General features: G+C 49.2%; 1 protein-coding gene across 1 annotated transcript; it reads right to left on the reverse strand.

The window, feature by feature from the left end:
* Positions 1-4,887: 4,887 nt before the first annotated feature.
* TRIM25 (tripartite motif containing 25) lies at positions 4,888-11,566 on the reverse strand. Its single transcript, XM_054278714.1, has 9 exons — positions 10,922-11,566; positions 9,770-9,865; positions 9,118-9,351; positions 8,489-8,645; positions 7,921-7,998; positions 7,491-7,559; positions 6,818-6,844; positions 6,406-6,495; positions 4,888-5,755 (listed from the first exon to the last, which is right to left on the reverse strand). Exons 1-9 carry the CDS (start codon positions 11,540-11,542, stop codon positions 5,223-5,225), a joined length of 1,905 nt encoding a protein of 634 aa, XP_054134689.1. The 5' UTR covers positions 11,543-11,566; the 3' UTR covers positions 4,888-5,222.
* Between the last annotated feature and the right edge of the window lie 1,377 nt (positions 11,567-12,943).

Below are 12,943 nucleotides of genomic sequence, written 5' to 3' on the forward strand. Positions count from 1 at the left end.
TCACCTGTGGTGCCACTGATTTGGGCATCTTAAAACAGCTTCTGATGCTGCACATTATTTACTCAAAGAGGGGAAGGAGCCCTGCAAATCCCTTGGCTGTGATGAGCAGTTTCAAGTAAGAGGTTTAACAGGAGATGTTTTGGTGTCAGTAGAAACTGAGGCAGGAGATGCTGCTGAGAGCAAATCAGCAAAACTCCCACGGGGGTTTCCCCAGCGAGGGGAAATGAGACGTTCAGGGATCAAGTGGCTCAAGGCTTTCCCCTGGTGGCAGCAGATGGGTTCGTTTGGGCCTTAGGAAGTGAATAAATCCTGTGGGGCCACTTTGTCATAGTGTCAGCTCCCTCCCGAGTCCTCTCCTCTGTTCCCTGGTGTCATTTGCACAGAAGAGAGAAAGGCTCTGGCCTCTCAGCTCCTGTATTGTGCCACAATCGAACCTTTTAAAGACTATTTGTGTGTTGTTTCCCATTCAGGATGGGGTCAGAGCGTAGATATTCAGCAGGTTTTTGTTAGATGGGTAAGACCATAGTTTCACAGAATTAGGGAGTTTAATACCAGCACAAACAAAATGCAACTAAGTTGCCTTCTTAAAGTTCTGTTGAACTAATTTAGGATCAAGAATTGCTCGTGATGGTATTTTCACCTAAATTATCTCCTCTTTTCAATTAGCTTTTATTATTTGATTGGTGGCTCCTCCCACCCTCCCTTAGTGCTTTAGCCAGACTCACACAATTGCCTGTATTTTATGTAAATGGAATTGCTACACCGTAAAATGATATACAAATGTGTCTACCACACAGCAGGCAATAAATGGTGTGAATAAACCCATTATCCCTATGTAATGGCAGCTGATTGCAGCCTGGGTAACACAGGGCTGACAGATGTGAGCCCATGGAATGAGGAGAACTCTGAGAGGCCACAATTAATTGACTTTTGGAATGACTCCTCTTTTCCACAGCTCTACTTGGCTGAGCAAGATTCACAAATTGCCGTCTTGAACTTTTTTATGGGACAAAATAGCTGCCAATGAAAATCTAAATTTGAGTCTGCAAACTTTAGACTTTAAGTCTGCAAACTCCAGAGATCTCCTTCCCCAAAACCTTCCTCAGCCCAACCCACATGGAGAACTTGAGGTGGAAATGTTGAATTTGCTCCACGGATGCTTTGTTTGGGCTGATTTTTGAATCTGTTGAGGCACCAGAGCAGCTCCCTTTTGAATTGTTTCCCACTGGCCACATGGGGAAGCAGCAGCTCCCAATTTCACTGGGTGAAATCATCAGGAATCATCACCTATGGCAGCTTCCATGTGTAACCTAGGCTGGCAGATGCTGGATCTCACCCAAGGCTTTTTAGAGCAATCCCACACTGTGTCCTTAATTGTCCACCTTCCTCCAGCTGATGACCATGGTTGTGCATGGTTGTCTCCTGTCACTGACATATTTTATGAAAAATCCTTTTGCCAGGATCTTTTCTCCTGAGAAGCTGGGAAGCTTCAGCTTCTCCCATGTTTTGCTGCTTTGGAATGTGATTTGGAGAATTGTTTACCCAGCATGTGAAATTGTTTTTACTTGGTGACCAATGACAGCTGCCTGTGTCAAGGCTGGGAGCAGCCACAAGATTTTATTATCATTCCATTCCTTTCCTTTCCTGCCTTCTTATGAAATCCTTTCTTCTATTCCTTAGTATAGTTTTAATATATAATTTTCTTTTAATATTATATATATCATAAAATAATAAATCAGCCTTCTGAAACATGCAGTCAAGATTCTCATCTCTTCTCTCATCCTGGTACCCCTGTGAACATCTCCACAGGCTCCAGTTGTGTTTCCTGGGCAGGATGATCTCCTCATCCCTAGAGTGAGGAAGCAGCACCACTGATCATGGGTGTGGGAAGGAGGCAGCTCAGGACCAGTCCAGAGCTCTGCCTTTCCCTTCCCCAGCTCCCACAGCCCCGTGAGTGATGCCCTCAAGAGCCTTTGTTGTCGTCACTTCTGCCTCCCTCCCTGCTTCCACCCTGAGCAGAGAACAAAACATTCAGAGTTAGGGTTCACTGTGAGTTTTTATTGAATTCAAGCCACCAGCCAGCCCTGGAGAGGGCACAGGGACCAGGTGGCACAAAATCCATTGAGGTGGCCCTGCCTGTGTGTGGCTGGCACAGCTACAAACAACAACTCACCTTATACAGACTGAAGTACAGGGCTGATATATCAGTACAATCAACAGGTTTATAACTGCATATCTTTTTCTAAATACACTGATTACTGATGTCTTTATTTGAAGAAAAGATTAAACATTCATTTATTTTCATTCAGCAACTGGTTTTTTGATTTACTCTAATTTGTATATTAAAATGCAAATCAATGCACATTCTCATGGTGTTAACACCAGAATTAGTTCTTTTTCTAGACTAAGTTGCTTTCATTTTAATACTAAAAAGAGAATTACAATTTAAATATATGCTTCTATATATGCCTTGTTTAAAACCAGTGCAGCTTTTACAGGTAGTGCCCGACTAAAATCACTTCAGTTGTGTTGGAAAGGCTTTAAAATGATCATTTATCATGCAGTAACTGGTATTTCTCCTAAACACACTAATATTTATTACTAGTTATTAAAGTCATATCACACTAATGTTCCAAAATATGCAAGAGACCTGAAGCTAACCAAAAGATTTCCCAGATGCCCAGAGACTGGTCCCAGTAATGTCAAGTCGCCAATTCCATCCCCATATGGATCATTCATTCAAGAGCTGGACTCAGGATCCTTGTGAATCCCTTCCAACTCAGAATATTCTGTGATTCTGTGAATTCCAAATTAACAGAACTTCACCCTATGACTTCTACTCATTGATAGCACAAAAGAAAGAGAACAGAGGATCAGGGGTCCAGTGAAGGTTTGTTTCACTGCCTGGTCATGCAGGACCCTCATGTGTTCCACACGCTCAGTCCTACACCAGTGTCCCATTCCAAGGATCCCACTCTGTCCAACGAGGCAGAACAGAAGCTGCTGCTCCCTGCTTTGTCTGGGTGTCCCTCCAGACATGGCCACAGGCTCAGGCCAGCACTGACACCTCTGTAAAGCCAAGCAGCAGGGAACAGAGGATGGGGACTTTCTCCACTGCACAGACTGCTGGAGCCGTGTTTGCCCACAGCCAAGGGGGCAGAACTCCCTCAGCACCTGCTGGGTGCATCTGCAGCTCTGTGCACAGCCCAGGAGCAAAAGGATTTCTCAGAGGGAGCTGCTCTCATCCTTCACTGCTGAAAAACTGGAAGGGCAGAAAACCCAGTCTGTCACCCATTCCTGGCTCCCAGCAGGACACAGCCTCCTTCTGCACCTTTTGCAGCACTCTGCTCAGGCCGGGAGTTTCAGTGCTGACTGTGCTTTGGAAAGGGGAGACCCTTCAGAGGGCAGAACTGCTCCAAAGACAGCCATGGCACTTCCAGATCCACCATCCATTCCATATCCTATCCTGACCAAAAAATTGGAAGAAATGAGACCTGTGCTATCCTTGACAAAGTACTAAGAGCTTACAAACCAAGTAAAAATAGACACCAAGCCTGAATTCCTGAAAGCCTCCCTCCAAAGCACTTTGGCTAATGTGGAGTGTAGTCACAGAGGCTCTTTTAAGCCTTCTAACAATTCCCTGCCAAACTGCCAGCAGTGGCTTTGTGTTCTATTTCACCAAGTCCTGTAAGGGCAGCTTTAGAAATCCAAGTCCAGGAAGGCTCTCGTGTGAGCTTCCCATGGGCCACAAGAAATAAAAGCTGGCACAAAAGTCCAGAGGCACCACCAAGGTACAGGCCCTATGAGATCCAAACACCTTGATTGCCTACAGACTGTTTTAAAGTTGTAAGGAAGAAGTACAGATTTCTCTGTACCTGGTGAGAACTTCTGAAGACATACCACAACCCAAAGAACACCAGGAGAATTAAAAATCCATCCCAGGAAGAATGGATGTATATTCTCCTTTGTGCTAATTCCCTTTATGTCAAAAGACTCACCCTGTCTGCCCACAGCTTCATGCAGAGAGGAACCAGCAGAGAGGAACCAGCATTTTCCAAGTACTTGCACTCTGTCTTGAGACTCCTCAAACTGGAGTCCCAGAAACATGCAAGAAATCCAGTTTCTACCACCTGAACAACAAAAGATACATCCGCAGAGAATATCCCACCTCACAAAGAGGAAAAGCTTTATAACAAGGAGACCCTGCTTTAAGCTAAAGATACCCAGCAGAGAATATCCCACCTCACAAAGAGGAAAAGCTTTATAACAAGGAGACCCTGCTTTAAGCTAAAGATACCCAGCAGAGAATATCCCACCTCACAAAGAGGAAAAGCTTTATAACAAGGAGACCCTGCTTTGAGCTAAAGATATCCAGCAGAGAATATCCCACCTCACAAAGAGGAAAACCATTAGAACAGGAGAGCCTGAGAGCAGGAATGCATCCCCTGAACTCCTCAGCACACACAAAAACCCAGCACTGAAGAGTCTTCAGTGAAGACGTGAAGCATGTTCTGGGTCAGAAGATGACACAGAATGCTTCATCCCACAACTTCACCACAGGATGCACAGCACTGCTCTGCAGGATGTCTTCCTGACAACTCTCTGCTGTATTCCCAGTGTCTGGGCTGATGTCATTTGTTGCCTGGTGATTCTAATACCATTTATTTCCCATCAATTCTAGAAGTCTCTGCAGTTCCACTCTGATGAGATTTGTCATAGTGGCTTTTATAACTTACAGCCTGAACTTAGGGATTTCAACAGCTCTTTCTGTAGCATCTGGTAGAGTCCTACACTGAGAACACCTGTATGGGCAACAGTCTGTGCACAGGCCAAAAGGCAACAGTGAGACCTCCCTCAAAACTTGAATTTGTCAAGGAATTCTTCCTGTTTGTTTCTCAAAGGGGCCATTGTTACCCATGAACACATTAATGCTGTTGCTCCTTTAGAGGAAACCACAGAAGCCACAGGCGCCACTGAAGACATTTAACAAGGATTTGCACCATAACTTTGATTTCAGGGCAATCAAGACCTTTTCAAACCCTTGTAGTTTGTACCATCACCAACATTTTGCTAAATCACTATCTAAAGGCTTTAGCAATTCAGATGAAGGAACTGGCAGATTTTCTAAACTGCTTAAAAGAGATGATAATTTCTGCATCAAACAATCAAACTTTGAAACAGATTATCTGTGCTGTAAATGAACTAAACTGAGATACCAGGCCTTACTCTTTCATGTGACAGAGAGAGAGAACAGCATCACTGGAGAACAGCCAGAAGGCTGGGTACAGGGCTTCAGTGAACTGAGCTTTGAATTTATAGATCAGGCTATTCTTCTCCCCCACGGCCATGAAAATGAGGAAGCCCCCATCGCAGTGGAGCAGCACCCCGATCTTGGTGGCCTTTGTGTTGGGCAGGCACTTCTCCACGTCGTTGTGCCAGGAGGAGAGCCTGGAGTTGAGCCACTCGATGCACCAGGAGCGGCAGTTCCTGCCCAGGCGGCTCTGGGGGCCCTGGCGCTCCATGCTGCCGTAGCACACGCCCAGCCCGCAGAAGCTGCTGGGCTGCAGCTCCACCTCCCAGTAGTGGACGCCCCGCTTGAAGCACTGGAAGCCCAGCACCTGGCGGTAGTCGGTGAAGCGCTGAGGGTGCTGCCTGTGGCCTGGGAAGGTGTCCGAGATGGACATCCTGGTGTAGTTGTCAGCCAGAACCACCGTGTTGTGGGCCGTGTTGTAATCCAGGGTGATGTTGGCAGCGTCTGCAATGACAAGAGTCACTCGGAGGGGCTGAAGAACAAAGCACTTCTGTTTGTCCTGTCCCACCTCTGCACTTGCTGCCTGTTTATCTGCCAGCTCTGCTCTCCTCCCCAGTGCAGCCAGCTCTTAGGCCACAGTACAAGCTGCTGGGTTCAGCTGCAGCTCTGTGTCACACAACAGCCAAAAGGAGGGAGAGTTTTCTTCCTTCCTGCAGCCTCACAGGATCCCTTCATCACCCAAACACCCCAAAAGAAGGCAATGGCTGATCTGGCAGCAAAAGGCATGCCATGTTGTATAGCATCTTAACAAGCCATCACGGGCTCACATTAAAGCCTGCATTTCATTTTAAAACAATCCAGTGCATTATAGTGTTTCTAGGCTACCCTAATGCTGTCTTTTTTGGGGAAACCAAAATCCTTACTTAAAAAACTTCATTTATCCTCATAAAGATTCACAGATGCTGTAGATTAATTTGATTCATCCAGCAAAAAGAACCACTTAGAAACCTCCTGCCCCCCTTTTTCTCCAGAAATTTCCTTCATTTGTAACAACCTATTAAGCTAACAAAACCCCCTCAGATGTCACTACAGGGGACACATAGCTCCAGTACAACAAGGTCCATCTTTAAGGAGTGCAATGCTGGGTGTCTTACACTGCAGGAGCTCCTCTCTGGGTTTCTTCAGGAAGCTGTCTATCAGCTCTTTGGCAGCAGCAGCTGGGGCACTTGGTGTGGCAGGTAGTGCTGTGTCAACAGAAGAACAGAGAGTTTGGCCAGCTGGGAAGAGACCTCACATGTTTAACACCCCATCAGACACGCTCAGGCTGGAGCTGATCTGGTTTAGCCTCCTGCTCCATGCAGGGTTATGTTCAATATTAGCTCAGGCTATTCACTGTCAAGTTTTGAAAATCCCACTCTCTGCACAGCTTCTCTCAGTGTTTGATTGCTCCCACAGTGGCCAGCAAGAGCTGAACTTTTGTTCAATACACCAACACCAAAGACTATCTTATCATTTTAAGAGCAGTCAATGAAAATTAGAATACACATGATGGAAGTTTGGACTCACCAACTTTAGCAGCTTTCTTTTTCTCTTCTGAAGGGGGAAAAGAAAGAAGTAAACTGTGAGTTCTACTGGGAGGCAAAAGTCACTGGTAAGACTGTGTCAGCTGTAATCCCATCACCATGGCTCTCCTGAAGCTGCAGCAGCACAGAGCCGACAGCCCAGCAGGCTGAAGCCAAGCACAAACACCCTCACACTGGAGAGCTGCACATCAAGCACAACCTTCCATTTGCTTCCTATTGCACAGGGTCATGAGCCTGGAAGGAGCTGGATCTCCCCTCAGGAGCAGTGTCTCCAGGCACATGGAATGCTCCTTTTCCTGTGAGGAACACTGACTATTCCTTTCCTCTTTACAGCAGAGCTCTCAGTGCAGCAACAGGAGCTGCAGCTCCATTGCAGTCCTGCTTCCCCAGCACACCCCTGACTGCCCCACAGCCAGCACCTGGACCATGTGCCAAGAGCTCCCTGGAAGTAACAGAAGCTGCTTCTTAACACTTACATTTACCTCAAAAAGAAAACATGGAAGATCAGCCAAACAGGCTACAGTGCCCATTGATTCTGGTATCTGGACAAAACAGAACTGAAAGGCCCCAGTATAACCTGGCACAAAGACCATCACCCCAGCCCTAGACTGGAGGCAGCAAAACGTTTGAGTAAGGCTCCTTTAATCCCCACTTACTGGTGGTATCTGTCTCCCCCTGTGAAGGGACTTGAGCCTGGGGAACAGTTTTCTCTTTGCGGGTCTGGTCTGTGAGGGAGGAAGAAGAAAACCAGAACATGAACAGATCCTAAGCAGAACTCAATACATACAAATCTGTCAAAACCAAAAGGTGTTTGGCACAAATTTTAAAAAACCTGCACCAACAAGAGGGTGGGGAGGCCCTGCTTTGCTTTAGAGCCCACAGTGACACCACTAGAGGCTGATGCAGCCGTGTCCCTGTGCAGCTCACAAGGCAAGCATCCCCAAACACCCAAAGCACCCTCCCTTCCCTGAGCCAAGGTGCCATCACTGCATCACCACCACAGCAAACAGCCCTTGGGGAACTGCCTCAACTCTTATTTAACAGCAAGGCCATAGCTGGGACAGGATGGTGTTCTGTTGTACTTACGTGGTACGGGAGGCTTTTTTCCAACAGTGGCTTTGTTTGGATGAGCTGCTGGAAGGACCTGAATTTTCACAGGTTTGGCTGCAATGGGATAATTTACATTATGGTTTGTATGGTCAGGAACAGACATGCATTAGTGAGGACATTTTTCCATCTTATCCATCTTTCCTGCCTTTTGGCAGGTGGAGTCCTGCCACTCTAAAGCCTTTCCAATCTCCCTCAAATCCACATCCTAACCACATCCAGCCCTGCTACATAGTTACACCATAAATTACTCCAAGGAAGAAAGGCTGAGCTGTGCCAGAAGGGTGTAATATCACGATACTCATCAGCTTATCCAAGTATAGATAACAGTAAAGAAACACTGGCACATTTTGTCTCCCAATTTAGCCCAGACTGTAATGTTTTTGTGTGGAAGTGGAGCACTGCAGACATTGGAAGACACAATTTACATTAACCAACTGTATTTGTTACACTTTTAAAAAAATTGTACTTGAATTGGAGAGGAAAGATCCCTCATTTCAGCTCAAAGCAAAAGTATAAAATGCCAGTTTCCCCAGTGACACAGTACCTTCTTCTTTTTTCTCCCGACTCTGAATTACTGAAAGTTTCACTATGTCTTTGAGGGTAATGGCAGACTGGTAAGTGGAATGCACAACATTTTGGTCCATTTCAACTACAGGAACAAAAGCCTCTTTTGTTGATGTTCGTTGCAGTGCTGTTGCTCTCTGAAACGACAAAGGAGAGACCACCTTGTGTAGCACACAGAGAAAAATACAACAACTCACTTTAGATGGGATGCAGTTTGTGCATTCGTCTCAAATTCAAGGGAACAAAGGCCACAGTCAGACACAGCTCATGGCAAAATTCCAGCAGCAGCTCAGACCTTAATTCCCACAGGTAGCCAGTGACCAGCCAGGTCCCAGCACAGAGCAGCCACACCTCACACAGGTGACTCCTGCCCAGTGACCCCTGTGCTCATGGCAGAGGCTGTGGCTGAACTGCGACAGTCACCAGACACCCTTCAGCATTCTTTCACTGATATTTGTGTGCTTTTCAGGACATCCTTTGATAGCAGGTTCTTGCACACCACTGCATTTCCATTTGACTGGAAGTCTCTGGAAAGCAGGACCATAGCAGCTTTTTGTCATTCTGCATTCTAGAATGAAGAACTGGATTCACACTTAAATGACACATTACCTTCAAAAAGAGAATATCATCACTTTCAGTCAGTGCCATCTCAATCTGATCTTTGAGACACTGAATTTCGTTCTTCTTATTTCCCAGAACACCATAAATATAATCAAACTTATTCCAAACTCTCTTTTCTTCCTCTGTAATTGCTTTCATGATCTCATTTTCTCTTTCTTCAATTACAGCTTTAACTTCTGAAAACTCCTTTCTGATCAATTCCTTCTTTCTTGAAGCTGTCTCCTGGGGCAGACAAGAGCAGATAGGCACTGATTTCAAAAGAACAGTTTATAAACAAAATACTCTAATGTGCTACTGAATGAAAGCCTCTGAGAAACGTGGGCTTCTCTCCCTTGAAACAAGCAAGAGAAGAGCTGTCGATTTCTATGTGGTTTGGAAAGAAAATTTCTTCATCCACAAGGAATGGAGCCCATTCTCAGTGCCACCCTCACGTGAAGGTGTAAAGCCTTGCACAGTGCTGGGCTCATTCCCATCTCCCACAGAGCCAAAACTCCTCTTTTCTGTTCCCTCCCAGTGACACCTTCTCCTGCCAATGCAGCCTCAGCACCGCAGCCCTTGCCACAGGGTACAATCCCCAGCACCATGCAGTGGCAGCGGGTGCCAGGCAAGCTGAGAGCACTCTGAGCAGCTCCCCACTTACAGCAGATTGGTTCTGCTTTGTTTTCACTGTGCTCATTGCCCGGGCAGTTCTTTCACTCTGGTTATGCAGCTCCGCAAGTTTTTTCTTCAGCAGCGACTGCAACAGGAGAGACCAGAAAGCATTTCAGAGAGGCAGTTGTCATGTCTGCTCTCAGTTTTAAACACTCTTGCAAGCATTTATTACTCTCAGCTTGAAACCTGCCTTCCCTTGAACCTCAGGGGGTGTAAAAGTATCATCCTGTACATTGTGGCACCCACACCCTCCCCACCTCTCCCAAGAGCAGGATGCCACTGCTGACACTCCCTTCACAAAGGACCCGCTGCTTTCACCAGCACAGCAGTTCTCATGCTAAGAATAAATGTTACATTAGCTCTCAGGTTGGACTTCCAGCGCTAAGTTGATGCTACTGTTCACCCCACTCCTTTTGAGAAAGTTCTCCCTCAGATGAGATTTACCTGCTCCTTTAGTTCAAGATTCTGCTAAGCTCAATCAGGGCCAAGTTCTGCAGCTAAGCTGCGTACACACCCACCGAACAGATGGGAGTTTGATCACCTAAACCTGTTCAGCACATTTTACTCATCCACACTGATTTTCAGCTGTGCTGGAAAATATAAAGGTCAGGTTTCCTTCCCTTCTACTCCGTGAGCCTCCTTCTGCCTTTCATCTACACACTTGAGATCCAGGATACCTTTATAATCCTTCTTAAAAACATCTGCAGCGGGCTGTCGCCCCTCAGGCAGTGCCAAGCCCCGGCAGGGAGCAGAGCAGCTGAGGAGGCTCAGAGCTCTGGGTGACGCCACAGAATTTGGGAGGCTCAGAGCTCTGGGTGACGCCACAGAATTTGGGAGGCCTCACTGCTGAGCCCAGCCCAGGACAGCCCAGCCCCGTCAATCCCGCTCCCTGACAGCGCCTTCCCAGACCCCCGCTCTTGAGCAACATCTTGGAGAGACGAGGAAAACGCGAGGAATGGCTCTGCGGACGTGCCTGAGCGCTGTTGGAGGGCAGATAACAGCTCACCAATGCCAGACACGAGATTTACAATCGACGGCTTGTTCCGACTTCCTGCCCGCACTCCAGAGCGGCTCTCCCGGCACCCAGGGAGCCCTTGGGAGGGGGTTCCACCGGCCACCCCCGCCCAGCCCGGCCGCTCACCTGGGCAGAGGCTTTTGCCTGCTCCAAGGGGCTGGTGGGGCACAGCTTGTGCCCGAGCAGGCAGAGGGAGCAGATGCAGACGCCGTGCTTGCCGCAGAAGAACTCGAAGAGCCGGTTGTGCTGGGGGCACTTGCGCTGCTGCAGGTCGCGCACGGTGGGGCAGAGCTGGTGGTCGCGGAAGGCGGGGCTGTCGCGGTGCGGCCGCAGGTGCTCGGCGCAGAAGGACGCGGTGCACGTCAGGCAGGTCTGCACGGCCGCCGCCTCCCGGCAGCTGTCGCAGAGCACGGGGGGCTCCGCGGCCAAGCACCCCCCCACCTCCCCATCCCCATCCTCATTCTCCTCCTCTTCCTCGCCCTTGGCCCCGGAGCGGCCCTGCAGCTGCTCCACCACCCGGCACAGCACCGTGTTCCTCTGCAGCTGCGGGCGGCCCGCGAACGTGGCCCGGCACTGCGGGCAGCTGAAGCCCCCCGAGAGCCCGGCCCAGGTGAGCTCCAGGCAGGAGGCGCAGAAGTTGTGCCCGCAGGGCACCGTCACGGGGCTGCTGAAGATGCAGAGGCAGATGGAGCAGGTGAGCTCCTCCTCCAGCCCCGACAGGCTAGGCTCCGACTCCAGCGCCGCCATCGCCCCGTCCGCAGCTGCCCCAAGAACTCGAAACTAACTTGGGCTCGGAGAAACGAAACTATGGCTGGGGCTTTCCGGAAAATTACGTGTCCGATCCCCGCCCCGACGGGAGGGGCGGCAGCCGGGGGACGAACCCTGAGGCGCCCGCCCCTATGGGAGCCGGGCAGCCCCGGGATTGGGCTCTGCCCTGCGGAACGGGACCCGCGGGGTGGGGACGGGACCCGCGGGGCTGCGGCCGGGCCGGGCCGGGCCGGGGTCTCCGAGCCGGGGTCGGGGCAGCGTCACCCGGCGGTGCCCGGAGGGCTCGGGGTCGGTGCCGCCCCCGCTGCCCGCCCCGCTCCGGCCCGGCCGGGCCCGAGGGAACCCGGCACAGCCCAGGGTGTCCGGCCGGGGCTCAGGCAGGGTGTGAACCCCAAATCCCCCCCAGCACCGCCCCAGCTGCTCCGAGCCGAGGGTAACCTGGATGCTGGAGATCCTACGGACTCATATGTTTGGGTTGGAAAGGACTTTAAAAATAATCTGTTTGCAACAGCTGATGTCAGTGCAATGTTTTTAAAACATACAGGTTACTGCTTTGTGATTGTGGAAATCATTTTAACAGAAGATGCTTCCTCAAATTTCTTTTTCTCAGTCCAACTGTTCAATAATCCTGTTTCTAACAGGAACATTGATGCTGAATAGCAACATGGCAAGTGCTCCTGTCTTAACTAGCTTGACTGCAAATCGTTCCACTGATCTCTTCCTCTTCTGCCCTGGCTGCTGGGGTCCCAGGGACTTCCTTGGCGCCCTCTGTATTCCTCCACCCATGCTGGCAGCAGGGATAAAAGGAGCAGCCTGGCACCAAGTCTGTCACCCCGCATTAATTTAAACAGAACCTGATGGACTGCAGCAGAAGGAGCTGTGTGCTCTCAACTCATCCAGTGGGCAAAGAACACCTTTATGTGGAGAACTGCTGAGGTTCCCTTTAAAGTAATTTAAAAGTATTAGCAGGCAATCTTGTTGGTGTTAGTCCTTGGGGACTTCCAAGAAGGTTCAGGAGTTACACAGAATCACAGAATGAACTTGGTTGAACTTTCAGTGAAGATTTTCTTTCTAACATCGAACCAAAACTTGCTTTGGCACAGCTTAGGATTGTGTCCTCTCATTCTGTCAGCGCTGCCTGGGAGCCCAGCCCCACCTGAGCACAGGCACCTCTCAGGGGGTTGTGGAGAGTGATAAGGTCTCCCCTGAGTCTCCTTTTCTCCAGGCTGAACACCCCCAGCTCCCTCAGTGCTTCCTCACAGGGTTTGTGTTCCCAGCCCCTCTCCAGCCTCGTTGCGCCCTCTCGACAAGACTGAGTGTCTCAATGTCCTCTCCAAACTGAGGGGCCAGGACTGGACACAGCACTCGAGGTGTGCCCTC

Source organism: Melozone crissalis, unplaced genomic scaffold, assembly GCF_028551555.1.
Source record: "Melozone crissalis strain CALT ecotype California unplaced genomic scaffold, PUWL_Pcris_2 ptg000026l_1, whole genome shotgun sequence".
NCBI lineage: Eukaryota > Metazoa > Chordata > Aves > Passeriformes > Passerellidae > Melozone > Melozone crissalis.